Raw genomic sequence first — 26,601 nt, 5'->3', positions numbered from 1 at the left:
ACCAGAGTCTGTTCTTTGCAGGGTGAGATGTTAGATAACATAGAGTTGAATGTCATGCACACAGTGGACCACGTGGAGAAGGCACGAGATGAAACGAAAAAAGCTGTGAAATACCAGAGTCAGGCCCGGAAGGTGAGACTCTCCTGTGGCCTTCAGAGAAGAGAGTCCATTTTGTTTGCTGTGTCTCGCTCTTTCTCTTCCCTCTCCCTGTCTCTGTTTCTGCTGCCACCACCTCTTGCATCTGGGGAAAGGGATCCATGATTGACCGTATCGAGAACAACATGGACCAGTCAGTGGGCTTCGTGGAGCGGGCCGTGGCAGATACCAAAAAGGCTGTCAAGTATCAGAGTGAAGCCCGGAGGGTGAGCACCTTCGTCTCAGCTGTCCTTAGTCTCAGCTGTCTTACTAGCATCTCCTCTCCCTGGCCACGGCCACCTGTGTCCTTAAGCCCACGCCTCCCTCCCTGTCGTGGCCTCATCAGCCCCTCCCTCAGCCTTTCCTAGAGACCGGCTGCTTGCCCTTCCTTCCCAGGTGTGCCTTGCATGGATCTGGCTCACAAGCTATCTCCCCAAGAACCCACACTTGAAAGGCAGTTCTGTAGGATGGATGCACGGCCCAGGTGTTGCTGCTAATCTTCTCCTGGACTTAGCTCATGAGCCTTTCAGATGTTACACTTGACTCCTCTGTTCAGAAACTTTCTCTTCATTGTCTTCCACTCCAGGCGCCCAAGCTCCACCTCCCTTCTCTTTTTCTCTACCTTGTACCTAGCACATGCTAACTGCTATGTATATATTATCTCATATCTGATGGAGCACCTGTTATTTCTACTTTATAAATGAGACAGTTGAGGGTCAGCGACTCAGTAACTGGCTTCAGGCCACCTAGTAAGTAGAGGCACTGGGATTCAAGTTCAGATCCCAATCATTCTCTTTCTTCCACCCCACAGTAATTGCCCACCCTCTGGTGCCCCTGCTGCTTAAGGACTTCTAGGCTTCTGTGCTCACGACTGTGGGTATTCGGCTCTGGTGGCTTCTGCTTTTTAGACTTTTCTCCTTTGACGGGTTCTCTTGGGCTCTGATATTGTTGTTCTTTAGTTCTTTGTTTTTCTTCCAACTTTACCTATTGCTTATGCAGGGATTTAGGGGACTGGATAGTTATTTTACATGGTGAATCTAGGCTGGGTGGTATTTTCTGATATCCAGGCAGTGTACTGGGCCTGACAGGTAGGAGTGTACTTTAGGGGACAAATGGACAAAAGTAGGAGATTAGAACTCTATCAAAAATGCCTTTACATTCCCTCTTAAAACGAAAAAAATCAGTCAGTCACTTTTTATCTTGGCCAACTGCTCCTTAGAGACCCCATGATAGTGGCTCTGATTCTATCTCTCCACATACACAGAACTGCAGTGTGAGCTGAGAGAGGCCCCGTATTTCCCTCTGCTGGCATTCCTAGCCTAGAGGTAATTTAAGAAATTTACAGTGTCCTAGGCTGGGTGTGGCAATTCCTGCCTATAATTCCAGAACTTTGGGAGGCCGAGGTGAGAGGATTGCTTGAGCCCAGGAATTTGAGACCAGACTGGGGAACAGGAGAAGACCCTGTCTCTACAAAAATAAAAAAAATGAGCTGAACATGGTGGTGCATGCCTATAGTCCTAGGTACTCAGGAGGCTGAGGCAGGAGGATCACTTGAGCCCAGGAGGTTGAGGCTGTGGTGAGCCATGATCATGCCCCTGCACTGTAGCCTGAGTGATAGAGAAAAACTCTGTCTTAAAAATAAATAAAGTATCCTAGAAGGATGTCTGTATGTAGAGACATAGGCCTCTTATTCAGATTGGTAAGATATTTTCTATATAGAGGTGACAGGGGTTGGGTTTTGGATTGAGTAGTTATTTTTTTGGTTGTTTGTAGTAATGATTTGTTTTTGTCTTATTCCTCTCTCCAGAAATTGATAATTATCATTGTGCTAGTAGTTGTGTTGCTGGGCATTTTAGCATTGATTATTGGACTTACCGTTGGGCTGAAATAAGAGTGGCCTAAGAGGCTGCTGCACTGAAATGTAAGTAAACGAATGGTTCTTGGGGACTCTGGATTTGGCTGCTCAAGAGGAAATTAGCTTGGAATTTCAAATTCCTCTTCTTTCCCTGTGATTGTCCTTGGACACTGAGCTTTCTACAACTTTCAGTAGCCTGTGGATTCTTTATCTCCTTACAGTTCTGTTGGTTTCTGGCTGCAGTACATGGGTGAGGTCTCTGTTTGTTCTTATCCTGTAGATTCTGTCCCCAATCTCTGTCTTGTCATATTTCTCACCACTTCTCCTAGCATACCTGAGCACCCCATGTGACTCCCCTTACTCAGGAAGCATGCTTCTAAGTTGGGTACGTCTCTGTCTTGGATCTGGAGTCTGTCTTCTGAATTCTTACTGATTTTCATGGATGTTGGGCTTTACTTTCTGTATCCTTTTCAATGTAAAGGAAGCTCTGAATTGGGATTTGGATCTGCAGAGTTTTCTCTGTTGCTGACTGGGTCTTAAATGAGGACAGTTAACACACTTTTGAGTGTTGCATTGTCCCAGACAATGTACTAAACACCTTATACATATATCATTGAATCCTTACAACGTCTTTTGAGACAGATACAGTATTATGCACATTTTACAGACAAAGAAACTCAGTCAAAGAGAATGCTGAATAACAGGGCCAAGTTCACACAGCTAATAGTGGACCTAGCTTCTCTTTGTAAGAGAAGGTAGCCACTAATCTGTAAAGCCTAGAGAACCTTAGAGGATAGTGATGTTAAAATTGAGACTATTAATTTTCTTGAAAATTTGTTAAAAATGATAGACTTACCACTGAATCACTGTTTTTTTGAGACAGAGTCTTATTCTGTCTCAGGCTGGAGTGCAGTGGCATGATTTCGGCTCACTGCAGCCTCCGCCTCCTGGATTCAAGCGATTCTCCCGCCTCAGCCTCCTGAGTAGCTGGGATTACAGGCACATGCCACTGTGCCCGGCTAATTTTTGTATTATTAGTAGAGGTGGGGTTTTGCCATGTTGGCCAGAATGGCCTCGAACTCCTGACCTCAGGTGATTCGCCTGCCTCAGCCTCGGGAAGTGCTAGGACTACAGGCCTGAGCCACTGCGTCCAGCCTGAATCACCTTTTTTTGGTTGTTGTTGTTTTTTGTTTGTTTGTTTTTTGAGATGAAGTCTTGTTCTTATGCCCCAGGCTGGAGTGCAATGGTGCGATCTCAGCTCTGCGAACTCCGCCTCCTGGGTTCAAGCGATTCTCCTGCCTCAGCCTTCCAAGTAGCTGGGATTACAGGTGCCTGCCACCTTGCCCGGCTAATTTTTGTATTTTTAGTAGAGACGAGGTTTCACCATGTTGGCCATGCTGATCTCAAACTCTTGACCCCAGGTGATTCATCTGCCTCAGCCTCCCAAAGTGCTGGGATTACAGGCGTGAGCCACCACGCCTGGCCTGAATCACGTTTAATAGTAGTGAGCATATCAATCTGGTTATTGGGACTATTAAGACTTTTGTGACTTTAAAACAAAATTTTATTTTATTTTTTTGAGATGGTGTCTTGCTCTGTTGCCCAGGCTGGAGCATAGTGGCGTGATCTCAGCTCACTGCAACCTCTGCCTCCCAGGCTCAAGTGTTCCTTCCGCCTCAGCCTTCTGTGTAGCTGGGACTATAGGTGTACACCAACACGCCAGGATAACTTTTATATTTTTTGTAGAGACGGGGTTTTGTCATGTCACCCAGGCTGGTCTTGAACTCCTGGACTCAAGTGATCCACCTGCCTTGGCCTCCCAAGTGCTGGGATTACAGGCATGAGCCACTGTGCCCAACCAGTGACTTTTAAAATATTTTTCTGAATAAAATATAGCATGTATTGTAAAAAAAAAAAAAAAAAAAAAACCTATACAATACAGAAAATATAAAACTAATGAACTTTTAATATTATTGCTGATAACCTTGTGGCATGTTCACACACTCAGACATAGTTTTACATAGTTCAGACTATATTATCCATAGTTTTTTACCCAGTTACAAAATTATAAGCATCACTCCACAGCATTAAAATCTCTTTGTAAATCTAATTTCCAATATGAGATTGTGGTCATCCTCTCAAATATTTAACATTTTCACAATGTTAGAGGTTTATGTTATTTTGCTATAGCTAACAGTGTGACCTTATTTAATATTTTTCTCATTTAAATTTTGTCTTTATTATCAACTCATATAAGTTGGATTACTGAGATAAGAGGTATAAACATTTTTAAGACTTGGCACATAATACCCTGCCAATACCCAGAGCTGTGCCTTCCTTTTATATTTGTTTCAGTGTGTCTCTTCTTATTCCTCCTTCCTTCCATGTGACCAGAGGATCTAAAAGTCAGCTTATTATAGCATTGAGCATTCAACTTCATCTTGAAAGATAAGCAACAGTGAGATGAGCAACCTCTCATAGACAGGTGGTTTGTTGATTTTTTTTCCCCCCCTTTTTTCTGGCACTTGGAGTCTAGCCCTTGACTTTTTTGCATGTGAAGTTTAAATTTTGTTTTGGCTCTGAACAATCTGATTGAAATAGATGTTGAAATTTTAAAATGATAGAATAGTTGTTATTTTTCCATATCCTTGGATGAAAGGTGATATGCAAATTCGTGGTGCCTAATTCCAGGACTTCAGAAGGTATATGAGTTATTTTTCAGGACGTAACTCCTCAAAGAGGAGCAGACTAATTAATACGTTGTTTTTGGTTGACTAACGTATCTTTAACCTGCTAAATTGCTGAGCAGTTGTTAAGCTGCTCTTTTTTTGTAGTTTATTCCATGTTCCCTAATAAAGTCAAAGCTGATGTGTTGCCTAGGTCTGGACTCCCCTTTTCCTCCATGTCACCCACGGGGGAGAGGTCTCTGAACAGGAGGGCAGACGGTGTGTTTATATTTCCTAGTAATGTGCCAGCTGCTTGCTCTAAGTTCATAGTATCCTCATTTTACAGACGGGGAAAGAGCAATGAAGTTAAGGAACTTGCCCAGGGCTACATAGCTCATAAGGTGGAGCCACCATAATACGACCCCTGAACTTTTTCCATGTGCTTTTCATTGTGCCCTTCTGCTTTCTAAAAGAAAGGCAGGCCGGGCGCGGTGGCTCAAGCCTGTAATCCCAGCACTTTGGGAGGCCGAGACGGGCGGATCACGAGGTCAGGAGATCGAGACCATCCTGGCTAACATGGTGAAACCCCGTCTCTACTAAAAATACAAAAAACTAGCCGGGCGAGGTGGCGGGCGCCTGTAGTCCCAGCTACTTGGGAGGCTGAGGCAGGAGAATGGCGTAAACCCGGGAGGCGGAGCTTGCAGTGAGCTGAGATCCGGCCACTGCACTCCAGCCCAGGCTACAGAGCAAGACTCCGTCTCAAAAAAAAAAAAAAAAGAAAGGCAGCAGGGAGTTCATGAAGATCGAGAACCCGAAAGCAGCTCCTGCAGCCTGTCTTTGTGGTGGTGCTGCTGTGGGACCTGCAGAGCAGGTGTTTTCACTAGGGATTGTCCCTTCCCACCACGTCTTCATGGGTGTGGACAGCCTGTGAGAAGGCTTATAAAAGGCCTAGAGGCTTTTCTATTTTTTTTCCCTCTCATAGTAGGGCCTTTTGTCCTTTATACAGTAGGATATTTAACTCCAGGTTCTGTCCTGGGTTTGGGTATTTCATAGTGATTGCTGGTCTTTCCTCCCCACCTTCTAGGTTTGTGGCTGACTCCTTCTGTTGCCCTTTGCCGCCTTCGTGTGTATTGATCAGCTCCTCCTTTCCCTGCCTCCTAGAAACTGATTTCACTCCAGCCTGGTGTGGCCACCCTTGTCTTCAGATGAGAATGGAGTCTGAATGGCCTTCCTGAGAGCGAGTGCAACCCGTTCCTTTGTTTCCTTGCGACCACCCTTGGACCTGACTCAGCTAACAATCTAGCCCTGGGGGAATGTGATCTACCTGATGCAACCCTGAGTTCTCCTCAGAGCCTCCTCCTGCTCCACCAGCTCTCAAGTACCTTTTCTCCTGGACTGTGTGAACTACCCAGCTTCCTTCCTCCCTGTGGTGTGTCAGATTATGCCTTGCACCTGGGAAAGCTCTTGTGAGACCCTCCCAAGGTGCTGTATTTTTCTACCTCATGGAGTATTCTCCCAGAAACTGCAATGTTTTTTTGTAGGGGAGTATCTTTAACAAAGCAGAAGGATTCTTCTAAGTTTGGCAACAATAAGGCTTGGATCTGCGTCTTCTACCTGGCAGGATGCCAATCCTGTTTGTTGTCCCTATGTCCTGAAAACATGAGGGACTGGCAGATGTCCTTTTAGTCTGAAGAGCTGACTTGTTTGAAATTCAGCCTTAAATTAAGCTCTTAGTTGTTCAGCTTGGGGGGCAACTTGGATTTTTCTCTGCGTTGTAGTCTCTCGTATTTACTCAAGGAGGGACCAGGATGATACAGTCAGCTGAAGTTACGCTTTGCAAAAGGCTGAGGATATGGAATATGTTTCCATGTCTGAGTCTTAGAAACTGGCTGTTCATTGTTAGAAAGCGATGCTTTGTGAAACTATTGCCTTGGGGCCACAAATAATCAGGGATTTTAAATTGGGCAAGGGACAAGGTGCTAGAATCCTAAGCTCTGGAAATATTTCATGACTCTGGTGTATTCACTCATGTGTTCCAGATGTATTCTAATTGTGTATGAGATGTATGTACACATACGTGTGTGTCTCTCAAGAAGTAGGAAATAAAAATGGAAGCTATTATGACCTCAAAAAAAAAGAAAGCCAACTTTGAGCCAGGATAAAAATTGGGTAAAGGATATTTGCTTACCTGCAAATGAATCCCTGTGGAAATGTGATCTTCCCATATCATCAAGAAACTTGTTTTCTGGATGAATACTGGGAGAATAAAATGAGAACTCTGGAGTGAGCTAAATTGATCCCAATTAAGTTCTTCTGCTTAGCAGACAGTAAGTATAATTTTTTGACACCCTTCCCCGCCTGCTGCCTATGCTAGGCTTGTCCTGAGAGCATCCCTCAGTAATTTGATATTCATGTGGCCTACAGGATGTCTCATCTGGAGGGCTGAGTCAGTTGGGGGACAGCACAGGCTACACAGTAGCTCTTCCTGCTACTGGGTTAATGAGTTTGGCAGGTTCTTTGTCTCACTCAATTCTTATCATGGAAGCAGCAGCAGCCGCCGCCAGGAAATCTTCAAGTGTAGTGTCTGTGCTAACCCAATGGTAAATCCCTTAGATCCCCTCCTGTTCTCTGGCAGTCTCCTTGATTTTGGGTACCATGTATATTTTCAGCTTTGACTTCAATGCTTTCTAGGATAGGGTGAGCACCCTTAATCCAGGCACTGTCCGTTAGCTTCCTTTGCAAAGGCTACTTACTGCTGGTCATAATCCAGCACTCAGACAGAGCCAAGGGGATGTCCTCTTGCCCATGGCTATGATGTCAGACAGTGGATGGGCTCCAGCCACAAGAGACAAAATCACTAAAGGCCTTTGCTCTCCTCTTACATTGAGGCCTGGGGCTTACAGTTTGGAATACGACATGTGAAGGTTTTTGTTGTTATTTGTATTTTTAAAATGTAAACTTGATTATTTTATTGCTAATTTAAAAATAAAAATGACTTTGTATTGATTGTGAAACGGTTCTGGCTCTGTCTCCATGCAGAAACACTGATCTGGTGCCACCGTGTGGTGATTTTTATTCAGGTTTTAGAATGCAGTTCACATCTTTTTAAGCCATGTGCTGGATCAGATTCAAAAGCGCAATTTTTGAATAAGGTTTAACTCTCACAGAATGCAGTGTAACTATGTGTTTCAGATTTGAGGTGTTCCCCCCAAAAGAATTTGGTTCAGTCCTTGGGAGTGTCTGGCTGTAGGAGAAAATGGGGGAGATCTGTCATGATGTTATCTAGAAGGCGGAATGACCACACCAAACATCCTCTGGGATCCTTTTGATCTAACTTTTGAATGTCTCACCAAAAATAACATTTCTGTTGGCATTCTGGGTCCTAGAAGCCAGATCCATCTCCTTTTTCCTTCTGTTGCTCTCTTCCTTCATACCCTCTTCCATGTCCATGTCCACTTGTCTCCCTGCAGAATACTTTTTGCAGTGATGTTTCTCATGTGTTCTTTCTTTCCTTGTCTGGATGAGCAGAAGAAGATCATGATCATGATCTGCTGTATTATCCTTGCGATCATCTTAGCTTCCACCATTGGGAGCATATTTGCCTGAAAAAGGTGAGCCATCTGTGGGGACGGTCAGGCCGCCTTTCACTTACTTGAAACCTTTGCGTCTTGGGGGCACTCTAGGTGCCTTAATCTGGGTGGGATTCGGTGCTAATAAAGGTTAGAGAAAACTAAGGGAAGGGATGTTTCAGAGACAGAAAAGTGAGTGAAGAATGAGCTGTTAGCAGGTAGTCTGTGGGAGGAGATGGGGGGACAGAAGGTGGCAATCTGTCCTATAACCTGGTGTGGCAGAATGCTTTGTACAGGTCAAGGATGTTGATTCCTGCTAAACAGTTTGAGCCTTGGTATCTGGAAGTGACAAAAGGAACAAGAATTCGTTCTTAATAAGGTGCATCTTCAACTTTTTGGAAGAGGGCCGGCCACAAAGTAAATTCAAATTAAATTTCTTCCCTTTCAAGGTTAATGAAAGTTAACACAGCCTTGTGTATTAGTCCCTTACCCCGGGTAAGAGGGATTTGGTGATCCCAGCCACGAACACCATGCTATATAATCTATGATTTTTTTTTTCCTCCATTTTTCTATTATCTCCCACAGCCCTCACAGATTGATCGACTGGCGTTTCTAATCCTCCTTCCACTTCTGTGGTACCATCACTTCTCCACGCAGACTCCTCATCAGCTTCTCCTCTTTCCATTATGAAACTTCTTATGAAACAGGGCACCAATCAACTACTTATTAAGAATTATGCAAAGAAGAACAAACTTATACAGAATTGGGTGGAGGACAGGGATAAGGAGTACAGATACATAGCTCAATAGGCAGATGGCTTAAAGGACTGCAGGGTAGAGAAGAAAGTGGAGTGGGTGCCTCTTTAGGAAGTGAAACTTACAGCCTGCACGTGCAGTATGGCTGTGAAGGGGCAGCTATCGTAGCACACCTGACTCAACAGGATCTTACTTGAACTGCTGTGAATTGGTCAAGTCTGGGTACTTCTGTTCTTCAAGCTCCTCTAGGTCTCACCTTTGACCACTCTACATCTGTTTCCTCTTTCAGGCTCCAGTAGTAGTCTTAAAAGTGAAGTTTAAGGATAAGCACATGCCTATCTTGCTGACTGCTGTGTTCCCACTTTTTAGCACAGTGCCTGCTGCTTATAGGTACTCAAATATCTGCTGACTTACTTACTTATAATTAAGCTCTTATTTCAGTCGGGAACAAATCTTTGGGTTTGGCTCCTAAACTCTTTAAGGTACCAATGAGAACACAGTTTGTTACTATCAGAGGCTGTGCAAAGCCGCTAGGGAATAGGCTGATCGACTTATGCAAAAATGCTACCAACCTTTCTCCCCATTACCACAACATAAACTTTGAAGTGCTTTTTCTGTGGGTGGTTGTGGTGGGGTTCTAGCAACAGCCTCTTAATCTGTGGAGAAGATGGCTGTCCCCAGGACTGTGGTTCAGTAACGAAATACAGGCCCACAAAATAAAAGAAACACGTTTATAGTATGACTGAACTCACACATCAGTAGAACACTTTGTGAACCATAACAAAGAACAGATAAAGGTGTCAGGTGAGAGGTTATCACTCACTTCACCTCTCACCTGATTTGTGTTGCTAGCTGAAACTGCTGGCCAGTAATTTATGTGTAAGAAACTGTTATAGGCTGGGCATGGTGGCTCATGCCTATAATCCCAGCACTTTGGGAGGCAGAGGCAGGTGGATCACCTGAGGTCAGGAGTTTGAGACCAGCCTTACCAACATACCTACTAAAAATACAAAATTAGCCAGGCATGGTGGCTTGCACCTGTAATCCCAGCTACTTGGGAGGCTGAGGCATGAGAACTGCATGAATGCAGGAGGCGGAGGTTGCACTGAGCCGAGCGCCACTGCACTCCAGCCTGGGCAACAAGAGCGAAATTCTGTCTCAAAAAAAAAAAAATAAAGAAAAACTGTTCTAAATACTGTCCCCAATTCCATTCAAGGTTCAGTTGTGTTCAGCTTTAAAACCAGCTATATCAATATGAGTTCTAGTGCATAATCTTTAGTGATTATGTAACAAAAATCCATTAAAAAAATCACAGTATACAATGGTGAGGAGCACACAACTGCTAAGTTTGTACTTTTGAAAGTAAATTATTTGTTTGATACCTTATTTTTTAAGAAAGTGGGATTTAAAAATATTTTGGTCAGTGCTATTTTCTACCCACCTTCAAAAGCTAATGGTTTAATATTTCTTATTAATTTGTGCTTCCTTTAATTTGAATAGGGGATAGAACACTGCAGCTGGTTAGGTCTGGAAAACGTTAATCTGGGCAAACAGGGAGCTGGAGCTGTGAGGATCTGAGTCCCAGGGGGCCCTCATTCACTAGCTGTAAGAATTTACGTGTTTCATGGCACATAGCACTGTACTAGATTCTGCAGGGGCACAAACATAGAGCCAAACGCCTTCCCTCTTTGGAGAATTTCAGACCTAGAAAAGGCCACACAGTTCTAACTTTTGTTATTGGTTCCTTTTGCTAAAAGGCAAAGGGTATGTTCCTTGCATATTGTCCAACATCCCCCTTCCAAGATTGTGAGAAGCTGGGTAACTGGGCATCAATAAATGTTGAATCAATTGATCTACGTAGTGTTGTTTTTTTTCTTACTCTAAAAATGTGTTTTAAACCTAGTAAAATATCACAGAAACTGGCTCCTGAAGTGTGTACATATAAAAGGCAGTATAAACATTTAAGTGAGACTTGCATCATAGATAGGGGAATGGGGGGAATGCAAACATTTGTTTCAGCCTTCATGTTCATCTTACACCCCAGGAGAACCAAGAACTCTTCACAGTCATTCAGGCCTATTTCTTAATCTTTTAAGGGATTAAGAATGACCAATGAGAATTTATATCCTGAAGTGATGTTCAAATTTTATTTAATAAAAATATAATACAGTTTTCTTTTTAAATCAACAAATAACATTGTTTTTCAGAAATCATCTCATATGCTGCTCCTTAGTTATGGCATAAGAGCTACCCAAAGACTTTAGTGGGTAGGCTGAGGGGAATAGAAATGCAGAATCCTTCTTTCAATAGCCTATATACAGTTATCTCCTACAGTCACTACACACGTTTGGGCATGTAGAACTTGCCCCAGTGTTTCCCCTTGTGGGTCAAGTCATATGGGCTCAGTACTTTCCGTATGCCCAGCATGTTGGCAGTGGCTATTCGCTCAAATGTCCAGGGGTTTTGGTTGTTACGTTCTCTTTCCTCTTGATCTTTTCGCATCTTCTCTAGAGTCTCGCGGCTCACAGCCTTTGCTGCGAAGGGCAACTTGTGGGCAACCTGGTCAAGGAAACCTTGCACTTCTTTGAATTCACAACGCCCACCCATCTCTACTAAAAGGCGGCCAGCCTTCACAGGTGTCACGTAGTGGTCAACGGCACCTTTGCCTCCCCCCATGCGGTGCCCAACACCTTTGCGAGTGATGGGCTTGAAAGGGGCTGGTACTCGCCATATGGCAAACATGTTCTTGGGGTCCATAGAGCGGTTGATTGTCAGGCGCATCATTTCAAAGTGGCCCCAATGCAGGTAGCCACCACCCAACGCCTAAAAGTGAATGGGAGAATTAGAAACACTTGCGGACTTTGATATCTTCCATGGGCTCTATTATTTTGTCTCTTCTAGTAACTGTGGCTTCAATGATACAATTGAAAATAAAACTTTAGTTTTAGTAAGTCCCATGGAGGAAAAGCCTAGGGTACACAGTAATAAAGACAGCGAAGGGGGACCCATTTCAGTGGAGAGCCAGGGAAGGCTTCTTTGAAGATGTGACATCTAAAGCTAAGGCCAGAATAAAAAGAACAACTAGCCAAGGGAAAAGAGAGGAGTGTGCCAGGCATAAGAAAGGCTTATGTGAAGGCCCTGGCACAGCAGAGGGCTTGGCAAGTTGAACAGAAGCCAATGTGGATGGATTAGGGTGAGGAATGGGGAGAGTGGGCAGGAGGTTCTGAGAGGTCAGTGGGGGTGATTAAGCTGCAGGAAGGGGACTTTAGAATATCACTCTGGCTGCCTGGTGGAAAATAAATCCTAGTGCACACCCATCTGTGTAGCTGCTGACATCAAGTCTTCATGGAAGCTACTCAACAAGTAAGGAAACAGCTGTTTTCCACATCCTAAATTGTGGGTGGTTTTATTTTACCAGGGCTTGAAAAGATCTCATGATCTGATTATGGGGCAAATTAGCTAGCCTCTTCCTTCTGCTTTTACATTATTTTCATTCTCCATTAAAAAAAAAATGTATAACCCAAATGTTTACTGGGTACTCAGTAGCCTCTGTATGTATCAGTTTAAAGAGCTACTGGTGGCAGTTCTAATACAAACTGTAAAGGAAGAGACTAAATTATCCCAAGGATTATGAGATTTTGTTATTCCCTAGCTTCCATCCCATTGCTGCTTGATGCTGAATTCACTCACCAAGATTGCAAAATTGCCTTCTGTGAACTCCGTAGCTTCAGTGGAAGGTCCCCGTATGTCACTCAAATTTTTAGGCTCTCTTCTTACTTTTGGCACAAGTGGTGCCCTTTCAATAAATCTAAGCTTGGGTTTTTCAGGAATGGAAACATCTAAAAGGAGCACAGACAACCAGGATAAAGTAAAACTACACATCTCAAAAGATCTATTTTCTTCCTAGAAAGATTTGTAACAGGAGAAAGTCTTAATTTCTTTCTTCGTTTTTTGGTAGAGACAGGGTCTCACTATGTTGCCTAGGTTGGTTTCAAACTCCTGGCCTCAAGTGATTTTCCTGCCTTTACCTCCCAAAGTGTTGGGATTACAAGTGGGAGCCACCGTATCCAGCCTGCAAGTCTTAAAAGTTACCACTGAAGAGTAATTCTAAAGGTATATTGCATTTTTGCAGATGCTTTTAGTGACAATGGAATCTTCTGGCTATGACAGTGGCTAATGCAAATGTTTCTAAAACTTTCAAGATAGCAAAGTTTTGTCCTCTGAATCCAAATGCATTTATTAATCACCAACTCTGTGCTTAACACTGTAACAGGGATTTTTTGGAAATCATTAGTTCGCTTAATCTTTAAGACAACTGTATAGCCTTGATATTCTTTTAGGGCTCCCTTTTAAAAAATTTTTAACTTGTCAAAGTTTAACACAGATATATCAAAGGGCCAAACTGAAAATATACAGCTCAGTGAATTACCAGAAAGTGAACACATGAACACACATCACTATTACCCAGATCAAAAAACGGGACGTTAGGCAGGTAGTATTTTTAATCTCCATTTTATAGAAGAGGAACCCAAGGGCTAGAAACATCTTATAATTTGGTCTGTGCCATCCGGTTCAACAGCAAAGCTACATAGCATGTCACAAAAATATATACACATATTTCTCTGCCTCTCTGGATGTTAATGGGGGTAGTGGAAGAATATTGTACATAAAAATATCTAAGTTCTCTAGCTCTGCCACATTCTTGTTGAGAAACTTACAACCTAGGAATCCTTTGATCAATGCTCTTTCTCTCATATATGCAGGGACTTTTCATGCTGAGACCAGCACAGGTCAGTGTGCCAGGTTTGGGTGGGCGGACAAAACTTCAGGCCAGACATGTGACATCTTTATCATCCTTGACAATTTGGGGAAAAAAATTAACATATAAATTATTTTTAAAAATTTATAAAGTGAACCAAGTATGGCTTTACAATGGAGACAAATACAAAACAGAAGAGTCTGAGGAAATATCAAATTATTACTATCAGAGTTTCAGAAGCTGCCCCTCAGCTTCTATATGCAGCTACAGAGAAACTTAGTAATGCTTTCTTTCACCTACAAGTCAAATGTACTTTCCAAACATATGGTGGTTTAACAGTTCTGTACAGAAGACCCTCAGATGTACAGACCCTATTCATTTTTTTGAGGGTTCCAGTATATTTCTTTTTTAAAAAGTAAACTAGTTTTACAATATTGTGGCTTATCTTAACAGAGCTTTTTCACACATCGTTAGATGACTGCATATATGGAACCTTATTTGGAGAGAACATCAAAAGTCCAGTTTTTTTTTTTTTCTTTTGAGACAAAGCCTCACTCTGTTGCCCAGACTGGAGTGCACTGGCCTCCTGAGAAGCTGGGATTGCAGGTGTGCACTACCCCCTAATTTTTGGTATTTTTAGTAGAGACAGGGTTTCTCCGGGTTGGCAGGCTGGTCTCCAACTCCTGGCCTGGAGTGATCCACCCGCCTCTGCCTCCTAAAGTGCTGGGATTACAGGCGTGAACCACCGTGCCTCGCCAAAAATCCAGATTTCAGGCCAACTGACTACTGGCTGAGTGGACCACGGGCCACACACCAGTGGCAGGCGTTAGGGGAGCTATCTCATTAGACGCTGCTCCCTAAGAGGAGGGAACTTTTTTGGTTTCCTTTGTTCTTTATTTCTAGCGCTCAGAATATTGGTTGGCAAGACAGTACACTCTAAAAACATTTACTGAAAGAGTGAACGGGGACGGGAAACACAAGAACACTCCTATGTCATCTCCCACCCTCTCCTGGTTTCCATCAGAGAAAAGATTTACAAACAGCAGAAAGGCAAGCTCTCACCTTCAAAACTTGGTACTGGGAGCAGTGTCTTTAGGCCAGCACTGGCGGGGAGGGGTGCCCAAGAATCTACAAAGACAAACCAAGTTAAACGACGAAGGTAACAAGGCCAGGACCCCGATACAACCTGGGCCAAAGGTACTACTTCTTATTCTTATTTATTTTATTTTTTTGAGACGGAGTCTTGCTCTGTCGCCCAGGCCCCAGTGCAGTGGCGCGATCTCGGCTCACTGCAACCTCCGCCTCCCGGGTTCAAGAGATTCTCCTGCCTCAGACTCCGGAGTAGCTGGGATTACAGGCGCCCGCCACCACGCCCAGCTAATTTTTTTTGTATTTTTAGTAGAGACGGGTTTCACCATGTTGGCCTGGCTGGTTTCAAACTCCTGACCGCAAGTGATCCGCCCCCCTCAGCCTCCCAAAGTGCTGGGATTAAAGGCGTGAGCCACCAAGCCGGCCTAAAAGTACTTCCGCCGGAAGAGTCTTGAGGTTGGGATGTGAGTTCCACTAAATGTGCTCAGAGGCTCAGGCTCCGCAGAAGGCCAGCCGGGGTCTCTGGGCGCCGACTCCCAGACGCAGTTGTGACCCTCTTGCACGAACCCCTACGATGGAGATCAGCGGTGGGATAGCGTAGTCCCTAACCAGTGCTTCACCGAGCATATGCAGAGCCGCCTTTTGGGTTAGAGAGGAAAAGCACTAGAGGGTGGGGGAGGAAGAGAGGTAAAGTCTTTAGGAACCAAAAGGGACTTCTGACCTGACAAGCGCACCCGCAGGAGCGGCGCACTAGCGCGAGCCAGTAGCCTCCACATGGTCACGGACGTCCGGCGGCGCGGAGGTCCCCACAGCGACTACAGCGCTCCCCTCCACCCTGGTAGGCAGCGGCGCTCTAGTAGCTAGCTGGAATCAGCTCAGGACACCGCTCAGTGTGGCCGGAAGTTGTGTTCACACCGGTCCACTTCGCGGAGTCCCGACGGAAGCGGAAGAAACTCGAGCGACTGAGGTTGAGTTCCGTCGGAGGTTGAGTTCCGCCGGTCAAAGGCGCTGTCCGCCCAGCCACGCCCAGGGGCCTTGTTGGCCCTCTAGGGTTCTCCTTCCAATCCCCAGTTTTTCCCCAGGAGAGGGCGGCGGAGCGGGGAGTTTTTTGTTTTATTTATTTTTTCTGTGGAGTACAACTGTCAATGCCTGCCGGTTCCTTAGCAAGGTAGTCCCTTATGATTCACAGCCTTTGAGACCTTTTTCTAGGGGACCCCTCGAAGACATTAGGAGAATACCAGATTTGGCAATGGTTTAACATTTATAGGGCAATTGTAGTGTGTCATTGAGTACCTCATTCGTTAGTCGTGCCAACGAATCTATGAGATAAGTCATTATACTGATTTTGCAGATTCCATCCTGAGGCTGAAATAATTTAACTTGTTCTGGGTCATACAACAGGAAAACAGTACCATCAGAATTTGAGCACAGTCTGGGATTCCAGAGAGCTCAGTGAATGAACAATATTGTTGATGAAAAGAGTGAAACACTGTAAGATATTGGAAGAGATTTATTCTGAGCCAAATATGAGCAACCATGGCCTGAGAACATGTGCCCAAGGTGGTAGAGGTGTAGCTTGGCTTTATACATTTTAGAGGGGCATGAGACATCAATCAAATGCATTTAAGAAATACATTGGTTTGGATCAGAAAGGCGGGACAAGTCAAGGTGGGCTTCTAGGCTTCTAGTTGACCATTCAACAAACATCTCTTGAGCATCTACCATAGTGCTATGAGCAAAATTAATGTGTCTACACTTATTCCAGAGGTTTCAAGGTAAAATAAATTCAGTCTCAACTGGAAGAGTTACTGAAGTTTTACAAGAAAGCTATTTCAGCTGTTCTCATCTATTAAATCAACAGGTGCAAAGAATGCATCAACTCCTTAATTGTTTGACCAAGAAGAAAGAACAATGCCATTAGTCTTGTTTTCTGTCTCAGTATTCACTGGTTATATTAAAGTATTTCTATGAATGTGTTCATCATAGTGAATAATTATTGTTGCTCAGTTAAATTATTTACAAATCTGTTGTTATAGGCCATGCTGCAGTAAACATCCTTGTACATTTTTGTTATTTTGTATTTCTTTTGGGCACTTTCAAAAGGAGAAATTTATGGATCAAAGGGAATGTTCATTTTAAATCTTTTGACTTTATATAGTTGTGCAAAATTGGCCTCCATGAACAGCTTATCAGAGTGCTTTCTTGATCAACATCCTTGCTAAAGAAGGATATTATAATTTTTCTAGAGCTTTGTCAATATGAAAGGTGAAAAACACCACTCAATGTTACATTTATAACAGGATGTTAAAATGCGATTGTTTCTGCCTCAGTTTTGCTTGGGACCACAAGGTAATCTCCACATTTCAAAGTGAGGTGCTGGGCCTCTTAGGCAGAGTTTATGCAGCAGGTGGTAGGAACTGGCTTTGCTGTTTTTAGCTGCCCATTCTCTGCCAGCCTGTAAAAAACACTAGAAAAGCCAAGACAGGAAATGGAGACTGGAGATTATAATAAAGATTTCGTTAATAGAGTTGTTGGTGTACTGTGACTTTCATGCCTTCCTCTATTCAATGGCAAGGGTTGAGGGGTGCTCTGTCAAGCCCAGTGAAAGACATTTCTAGATGATTCAGAGAGTTTAATATAATTCTTCTGCAGTTTGAGGGACACTGGGCATTGGGGTTTGACACCGGCTTGAGAAAATGGTATGTTTGGAGGCTGGTAGAAGCTGCCTGTGGCATCAAAAGTAGAGTTGCAGTTGGGAAGTAGCCACATTTCCATTGATGGTGGGGCAAAGGTGTGCATGTCCTGTTGACTAGGTGTGGACTCCATGACTAGGTGTGGACTCCAGTGTAGAGTGCCAAGGTAGGGTTTCTTACATCCTGTCCAACAGAACTGCATCAAAGACAGGGAGAAAGAAGGTGGAGTAGGTGTGAGGATGGATGTCCTGGGCCTGAGGGAAGAATCATGTGCAACCACCCAACAACTCAGCAGAGATGAATTTGCCTGCATCAAGGGAATGGCAGATGAGAGATCCTCAGCAGGGGGGTATGTGTGTGTGTATGTGTGTGCATGTGCGTGTGTGTGTGTTTGTGCATGTGAAACATTTGATATCTTGAAGTCCTGACTTTTAGCACTTCAAAATGTCAAAGAGAGGTCCTGGAAAAGATCCTTCCTCACAGCCCTTAGAAGCAACAAGCAATCCTGCAGACACCTTGATTTCAGACTTCCAGCCTCCAGAACAGTGAGGCAATAAGCTTCTGTTGTTTAAGCCACCCGGTGTGTGGCACTTTGTTTAGAGACTGGATATCACTATTAAAGCACCCTCTTTCTCTCATGAGTGCTTTATGAATTCTTCTTTAAGAAGGAAAGTACTGTTGAGTGCTGTACTAGTTTCCTAGATCTGCCATGACAAAGTGTCACAGGCTGGACATAGTGGCTCACACCTGTAAGCCAGCACTTTGGGAGGCTGAGGTGGGAGAATTGCTTGAGCCTGGGACTTTAAGAACAGCCTGGGCAACATAGTGAGATCCTGTCTCTAACAAACAAACACACAAACACGAAACAAAGTACCACACACTGGGTGGCTTAAACAACAGAAGCTTATTGCCTCACTGTTCTGGAGGCTGGAAGTCCGAAATCAAGATGTCTGCAGGGTTGCTTGTTGCTTCTAAGGGCTGTGAGGAAGGATCTTTTCCAGGCCTCTCTTTAGCGCAGAGATGACCGTCTTCTTTCTACATCTCCTCACATCATCTTTCTTCTGTATATGTCTGTGTGAATGCAAATTTCAGCAAATTGGATTAGAGTCCATCCTAATGACCTCATGTTAACTTGATTACCTGTAAAGATACTGTCTCTAAATAAGGTTACATTCTGAAATGCTTGGGGTTAGGTCTTCAAGATGATATACTTTTTGAGGGATCCTATTCAGCTCACACCAGGTGCCACCATCTCAGAGGCATCATAAATAATGACAGACTGGGGATAGGAAAGATCTTATTGATTAGTAAAAGTGCAAGATGAGGAAACAGGTTCACCCCATGCTCCCCATTTTGTTTTTACTATTATCTCTCTATCTGAAGCAGGGCCGAGCTGGGGGAGCAGAGTCACTTTTCTTTTAAATGGAATTCAGAGTTGTGACTGTTACACAGTATTAGACATTTTAGGTACTGAAGTGAGAATGTTTTCTGTGATTAGAAGTGACAACACAACTTTTTAATTTTTATGTTTTAAATAAGAGAGTAATGAGAAAATACAAAAACCAAACAAACAAAAAACACACACACAAAATCAAACCCAACCCAGCCTCACAGAGTTGATTTGGATAACCAGTCGTAACTAAAGTTGATTTCTGATGGCGTTCTCCGAATTTTACTTAATATAACCTACATACTGGTTATAGGTTAGTTTGCATTTCCTTAATGATAAGTGATGTCACACCTTTTCTCATGTCCTTGATTTCACATATTTTTGTCTATTTGTTTTCTGTGTGTGTGATTTGCTTGTATAGTTTGTCTATTTTTAAAATTATTTTGCTTTTTTTCTTATCAATTCAAAATTGCTTATGTATTAAGTATAGCACCTCCTATTAGGTTGTATATGTTTTATTTTTATTTATTTATTTTTTGAGACAGAGTTTCACTCTTGTCATCCAGGCTGGAGTGCAGTGGGGTGATCTCAGCTCACTGTGAACTCTGTCTCCCAGGTTCAAGCGATTCTTCTGCCTTAGCCTCCTGAGTAGCTGGGATTACAGGTGCCCACCAACATGCCCGGCCAATTTTTGTGTTTTTAGTAGAGATGGGTCTTCACCATGTAGACCATGCTGATCTTGAACCCCTGACCTCAAGTGATCCGCCGGCCTCGGCCTCCCAAAGTGTTGGGATTACAGGTGTGAGCCACCGTGCCCGGCTGGTTGTATATTTTAATTGTTTTCAGTTTTCAATATATCTTGATTGTTTTTGAAGTAGGACTATTTATAACTTTTATGCAGTAAAAACCTGTCAGTAATTGTCTTAAGAAATTTGACTTTCAGCCAGGTGCAGTGGCTCATGCCTGTAATCCCAACACTTTGGGAGGCTGAGATGAGAGTATTGCCTAGCCCAGGAGTCCAAGACTAGCTTGGGCAAAACAGCAAGAACCCATCTCTACACAAATAAAATATTGGCCAGACGTGGTGGCTCACGTCTGTCCTCCTGTTACTTGAGAGGCTGAGGTAAGAGGATTGCTTGAGCCCAGGAGGCTGAGACTTTGATAAGTCAGAATATATTAATACTGCTTACAAAGGCCAGAGATAGGGATATAACATAATTCTTTCTCAAAGTTGAAAATTCTCATTTAATATGTGACTTTATTTATTTATTTATTTATTTATTTATTTATTTATTGAGGTGGAGTCTCGCTCTGTCACCCACGCTGGAGTGCAGTGGAGCGATCTCAGCTCACTGCAAGCTCCGCCTTCCAGGTTCACGCCATTCTCCTGCCTCAGCCTCCCGAGTAACTGAGACTACAGGTGCCCACCACCATGCCCAGTAATTTTTTGTATTTTTAGTAGAGACGGGGTTTCACCGTGTTAGCCAGGATGGTCTCGATCTCCTGACATTGTGATCTGCCTGCCTCGGCCTCCCAAAGTCCTGGGATTACAGTGGCTCCACTGCTCTCGGCCTATTTTATTTTTATTTTTTATTTTTTTGAGACAGAATCTTGCTCTTTTCCCTAGACTGGAGTGCAGTAATCTCTGCTCGCTGCAGCCTCTGCCTCCCGGGTTCAAGTGATTCTCCTGCCTCAGCCTACCAAGTGGCTGGTATTATAGGCACGTGCCACCACGCCTGGCTAATTTTTGTAGTTTTAGTAGAGACGGGGTTTCACCACGTTGGCCAGGCTGGTCTTGAACTTCTGACTTCAAATAGTTCACCTGCTTCATCCTCCCAAAGTGCTAGGATTACAGGCGTGAGCCACCGGACCCGGTCTTAATATGTGACTTTATAATGTACTAAATTCTCACAGCTTTTGGGAGTTCCTTTTGACATTTTCTTCCATTCCCATGTTCTGAGACTGGTCCTACGTTGTTTTAGTCATTGTCACTTTATTACACATTTTTATATCTGTTCCATCAAGTTGTTTTTGCAATCTATAAAAAACATACTGGCTATGTTTAACATGTTTGTTCTTCGAGATAAAATTTAGAACTATTTTGTTAAGTTCCACACTCTCTATTTTTATTTTCTTGGCTAGAATTCTCATTCCTTTCTTTTCTTTTTTTCATTTTAATCTCAGAACCATTTGCACTTCTGACCAAGTTGAGGCTTTTGCTATTTCAAAGAGTTGTAGGATCTCAGTTTGAAGGGACTGGAGGTGTCAGATATTTAGCTCCAGTTCCTCAACAGTGTACTTCAACCACATACTTGTTATAGGTTATTCACACATCTAATTAAAGGCAAGTGCAATTGTATACAATCCCTAAATGGAGGGAACGTATTTGCTAACAAGCTTCCCTTCTTTCTTTTCTGCATCTTCACAAAATAGTCATGCTTAGTCGACCCTGCCCCACTTTACCTTCCCAAGTAGCTGTCATTATAGACCTGTGCTACTAGGCCGGGCTAATATTTACATTTTTCATAGAGACAGTGTTTCATTATGTTGCCCCAGCTGATCTACGAACTCCTGGACTCATACAAGACTTTACCCTGTGTGTCCAGTAGAGGTCACAAAGTGCTTATTATAGCCACTGAAACCCCAACCAAATGCGTGCTTTGGCAATCGCATTATGCAACAATGAGCACACATAAATGATTATAATTAGAGGGAATTGTTACACTTTAATTCATTCTTCTCTAGTACACTCAATACATTAGGATAGAGAGCTTGTTACATATCTCAGAGAATACAATTCTTAAGACTTTTCCAAAAATTAAGAGAATTTTAGAGATGATTCTATACCAAATCTCTGATTATATAGATAAAGAAACTGATCTTTGAGTTCATTAGAGACTTGTCCGGGTCACTCAGCTTGTTTATGAGCGAATACAGGAGTGATAACTCAAAATCTTTTGATTCTAAGATCAGATTTCTTCTCACACTGTATCTGTAGACTATGTTTTCCAACATAGTCTAAATGACTATAATATTTGAAGTTAGAATTTGCATTCTAACTTCAAAATATATATTGTATTCTCTGAGATATGCATACTGCTTATAATAAGCTCTCTATCTTAATGTATTGAGTGTAATAGAGAAGAATGAATTAAAGTGTAACAATTCCCTCTAATGATAATCATATGAAATAATATGAAGGAAAACAGTTATCATATTACACATTTCTTCTCATTAATTCCTATGAGAGTTTACCACTACCCAACATAAAACAGAGTGCATAATAAACACAAATGCATCTTTCCATAAAGCTCCCCTCATAAAAATGGAAGTAAACATTACATTTCCAAGTGAAATGAAACACTACAGTGTTTAATAAATGTATTTGCTTCGTCTTCCAAATCTATGTGCATCCATTCTTTTTTTTTTTTTTTTTTTTTTTTTTTTTTTTGAGACGGAGTCTCACTCTGTCGCCCAGGCTGGCGTGCAGCGGCGCAATCTCTGCTCACCGCAAGCTCCGCCTCCCGGGTTCACGCCGTTCTCCTGCCTCAGCCTCCCGAGTAGCTGGGACCACAGGCGCCTGTCCCCGCGCCCGGCTAATTCTTTTGTATTTTTAGTAGAGACAGGGTTTCACTGTGTTAGCCAGGATGGTCTCGATCTCCTGACCTCGTGATCCTCCCGCCTCGGCCTCCCAAAGTGCTGAGATTACAGGCGTGAGCCACCGCGCCCGGCCGCATCCATCATTTTTAAAATTTTATTTTTATTTTTATTTTTTATTTTAGATTCAGGGGTTACACGTGCAGGTTTGTTACATAGGTATATTGCATGATGCTGTGGTTTGGGCTTCTAATGATCCTGTCACTCAAGTAGTGAACATAGTACCTGATAGGTAGTTTTTCAACGCTTGCCCCACTGCTTCCCGTCTCGTCTCCAGTGTTTATTGTTTCCATCTCTGTGTCCATGTGTACTCAACGTTTAGCTTCCACTTATTTTATTTTTTATGTTTTTTTGAGATGGGGTCTTGCTCTGTCACCCAGACTGGAGTTCAGTGGTGTGATCATTGCTCACTGCAGCTTCAACCTCTCTGGCCCAAGTGATCCTCCCACTTTACCCTCCCAAGTAGCTGTCATTATACACATGTGCTACTATGCCCTGCGAATGTTTAAATTTTTCATAGAGACAGTATTTCGTTATGTTACCCCAGCTGGTCTGCGAACTCCTGGGCTCAAGCAATCTTCCCAACTTGGCCTCCCAACATGCTGGGATTACAGGTGTGAGCCACTCCCCTCAGCCTTAGCTCCCACTTATAAGGGAGAACATTCAATATTTGGTTTTCTCTTTCTGCATTAATTCATTTAGGATTGCAGCCTCCAGCTGCATCCATGCTGCTACAAACATGATTTCATTTTTTTTATGGCTATGTAGTATTCCATGATCTATATGTAACATATTTTCTTTATGCAATCCACCGTCATGGGCACCTGGGTTGATTCCATGTCTTTGCTATTGTGAATAGTGTTGTGATCAACATATGAGTGCAGGTGTCTTTTTGGCAGAGAATTTGTTTTCCTTTGGGTGTATATGCAGTAATGAGATTTCTGGGTTGAATGGTAATTCTATTTTTAGTTCTTTGAGAAATCTCCAAACCGCTTTTCATAGGAGCTGAACTAATTTGCATTTCCACCAACAGTGTATTAGCATTTCCTTTTCTCCTCAACCTTGCCAACATCTGTTATTTATTGATCATTTAATAATATCCATTCTGACTTGTGTGATATGGCCTCTCATTGTGATTTTGATGTGCATCTCTTTGATGATTAACGATGTAGAACATTTTTTCATATGTTTGTTGGCTGCTTGTATGTTTTCTTTTGAGAAGTCTCTGTTCATGTACTTTGCCTACTTTTTAATGGTATTGTTTGTTTTTTTTTTTTATTTGTTTAAGTTCCTTATAGATTCTGGATGTTAGTTCTTTGCTGGATTCACAGTTTGCAAATATTTTCTCCCATTCTGCAGGTTGTCTGTTTACTCTGTTGGTAACTTCTTTTTTTTTTTCTTGGTTGTTTTTATTTTTATTTTTATTTATTTATTTATTTTGAGACAGAGTCTCCTTTTGTTGCGCAGGCTGGAGTGCAGTGGCGCAATCTCAGCTCACGCAACCTCTGCCTCCCAGGTTCAAGCAATTCTCCTGCCTCAGCCTCCCAAGTAACTGGGATTATAGGTGCCCACCACCATGCCTGGCTAATATTTGTATTTTTAGTAGATATGGCATTTCACCGTGTTGCCCAGGCTGGTTTCAAACTCCTGACCTCAAGTGATCTGCCCACCTCACCCTCCCAAAGTGCTGGGATTACTGGCATGAGCCACGATGCCCAGACGGTAATTTGTTTTGCTGAACAGAAGAGTTTTAGTCTAATTAGGTCTCAATTGTCAGTTTTTGTTTTTGTTGCATTTGCTTTTGAGGGCTTAGTCATAAATTCTTTGCCTAGGCCAATGTCTAGAAGGGTATTTCCTCGAGTTTCTTCTAGGATTCTTGTAGTTTGAAGTCTTACATTTAAGTCTTTAATCCATTTTGAGTTAATTTTTGTATATGGTGAGAGGTAGGGATCCCATTTTATTCTTCTGCATATGGCAGTAATATTTATTGAGTAGGATATCCTTCCCCATTGTTTATTCTGTTGACTTTGTCAAAGGTCAGTTGGTTGTAGGCTGTGGCTTTGTTTCAGGGGTATTCTGTTTCATCGTTACCACCTTTTTAAAAGAAATCAGGTACTGTATATTAATAAGTCACCCAATTGACTGTTTCTTCTTAGCTGGTGCTAAATGACTATAACATGGGAATTATGGGCAAGAGAAACAAGAGAAGCAATGCTTGGAAAAAAATCCTTAAACTGTGTTTATGAATTGGGAATGTACGAGGAAAGAGTAGAAATCCTTAATCTGTGAGATAATGACAAATGGAAACAAGCTGGAAAATGTATTGGAAACATATTAAGAAATGGAAATAAGTCTTGGAAAATGGGTATTTTTATATATATTCACTCATATATATGATATATAAGCTTATATATGTATAAGATACATATATGATATACAAGCATATATATCACATGATATATAAATACATAATATATATTTATATGTCACATGTATGATATGTTTATATATCATATATCATCACATAAATATTATATTAGTATATAATATATAATACATAACTATAATATTGTGTATTACATAGATATGTATTTGTATACATTTATATATAATAGGTGTATTTATTATACATAAACCTATATATAATACCTATCATATATTTTTGAATAATAGGTATATATACCTATTATTATGTTATATATAAATATATATTATAGGTGTATATAATGGTATATTTTATACATATACATTTACACTATATATTTAAAAAGATACATATTTTTAGACAGGAGCTGGCTCTGCAGCCCAGGCTGAAGTGCAGTGACGTGATCATGGCTCACTGCAGCCTTGACCTCTTGGGCTCAAGTATCAAGCAATTCTCTCACGTCAGCCTCTCAAGTAGCTGGCATGTGCCATGGGCATGTGCCATGGGCATGTTCCACCATGACCGGCTAATTTATTTTTATTTTTATTTTTTGTAGAGATAGGGTTTCCCTATGTTGCCCAGGTTGGAGGTGTATTTTATAAACAGAAGTTATGTGACTTCCTGCCCCAAGGTACTTAACTTCCTGCCCCAAAGTACTTAAGATGATATTCTTTTGCTGTATATTCTCACTTTAAGAAAATTACTTATGACAACTACCTTCATTTTTATAGTGTATGCCAATATAAGTACATTTTAAAGCATTTCCTTGGCTGGGTGTGGTGGCTTATGCTTATAATCCCAGCACTTTGAGAGGCCAAGGTGGGTGGATCACCTGAGGTCAGGAGTTCAAGACCAGCCTGGCTGACATGGTGAAACCCCGTTTCTACTAAAAATACAAAAATCAGCCTGGCGTGGTGGTGGGTGCCTGTAATCCCAGCTACTTGAGAGGCTGAGGCGGAATTGTTTGAACCCGGAAGACAGAGGTTGCAGTGAACAAAGATTGCATCATTGTACTCCAGCTTGGGCGATGAAACAAGACTCTATCTCAAAAATAAATAAATAAACAAACAAATAAATAAAGCACTTGTTCAAAACAGAATTACAACTTTCAAACCCATTTCCCCGTCTCTAGCTCTGCCAATATAGATGAACACACACACAATTAAGTCCTAGATAGGTAGCTAAAACAAGGTTTTTATTATATGAAACAAATCTGTGATTTCTCTCTCTTTGCTTCCTCCCTAGCCTTGTTTCTTCAATTTCTATTATTAAAGCAAACTCTACACACACACACACACACACACACACACACACACACACAGAGAAATCTCTTTGGTTGCCCAATTTATTGTTAAACAAGCAAAAATAATCTTTGTATAAAATAATGTTTTTTTTTCCATTTTCCAGTTGCTCAATTATTATGTGTTGAATGGCTAAAACTTAGAAAACAGAGAGGCAAACAAAAAAACCCAATCACCAATAATTCTGCCACACAGAGATCACCACTGAAACACTCCAGCATGGATAATATTATAATGTGGTCGTGTACTTGCCTTCATTCACTTGGAGTTGCTTTCATTCACTTCGTTCACTCACTTCATTCATGTT

The 26,601-nt window shown here is 42.2% G+C and overlaps 3 protein-coding genes across 18 annotated transcripts in view; 2 read left to right on the top strand and 1 right to left on the bottom strand.

Moving 5' to 3' along the window:
* LOC105464602 (syntaxin 3) overlaps positions 1-9,784 on the top strand; it is a 49,549-nt gene extending 39,765 nt beyond the window's left edge. The window contains exons 9-11 of one of the 13 annotated variants that reach the window (XM_071074552.1): positions 252-362; positions 1,943-2,056; positions 5,818-7,670. In XM_071074552.1, coding sequence (XP_070930653.1) covers positions 252-362; positions 1,943-2,026 — 195 coding nt within the window. In that variant the 3' untranslated portion in view covers positions 2,027-2,056; positions 5,818-7,670. Of the gene's footprint in view, positions 1-21; positions 363-1,942; positions 2,057-5,740; positions 7,671-8,810 lie in introns of those variants that run through there. The other 12 variants (XM_011712615.2, XM_011712614.2, XM_011712613.3 and 9 more) reach the window with 12 other exon arrangements.
* A 1,315-nt stretch (positions 9,785-11,099) lies between these two features.
* Positions 11,100-15,738, bottom strand: LOC105464609 (mitochondrial ribosomal protein L16). 3 transcript variants are annotated; one of them, XM_071074556.1, is made up of 5 exons: positions 15,550-15,621; positions 14,802-14,867; positions 13,699-13,835; positions 12,671-12,819; positions 11,100-11,803 (listed from the first exon to the last, which is right to left on the bottom strand). In XM_071074556.1, the coding sequence occupies exons 3-5, from the start codon at positions 13,733-13,735 to the stop codon at positions 11,318-11,320; spliced, it is 672 nt and encodes a 223-aa protein (XP_070930657.1). In that variant the 5' UTR covers positions 13,736-13,835; positions 14,802-14,867; positions 15,550-15,621; the 3' UTR covers positions 11,100-11,317. The 3 variants fall into 3 exon arrangements, with proteins under 3 accessions (XP_070930657.1, XP_011710930.1, XP_011710929.1); XM_011712628.3 differs by lacking the exon at positions 15,550-15,621 and adding an exon at positions 15,264-15,407; XM_011712627.2 differs by lacking the exon at positions 13,699-13,835 and having other exon boundaries at positions 15,550-15,738.
* Positions 15,739-15,750: 12 nt separating this feature from the next.
* The window catches only part of LOC105464605 (oocyte secreted protein 1), a 98,060-nt gene continuing 87,209 nt past the window's right edge, over positions 15,751-26,601 (top strand). For both annotated transcript variants that reach the window (XM_071074557.1, XM_011712623.3), the window contains exon 1: positions 15,751-15,996. In XM_071074557.1, coding sequence (XP_070930658.1) covers positions 15,974-15,996 — 23 coding nt within the window. In that variant the 5' untranslated portion in view covers positions 15,751-15,973. The remainder of the gene's footprint in view (positions 15,997-26,601) is intronic.

Source organism: Macaca nemestrina, chromosome 12 (assembly GCF_043159975.1).
Source record: "Macaca nemestrina isolate mMacNem1 chromosome 12, mMacNem.hap1, whole genome shotgun sequence".
NCBI lineage: Eukaryota > Metazoa > Chordata > Mammalia > Primates > Cercopithecidae > Macaca > Macaca nemestrina.
The sequence above is the reverse complement of the archived record's forward strand: the minus strand, read 5'-3'. Positions and strand labels throughout refer to the sequence as shown.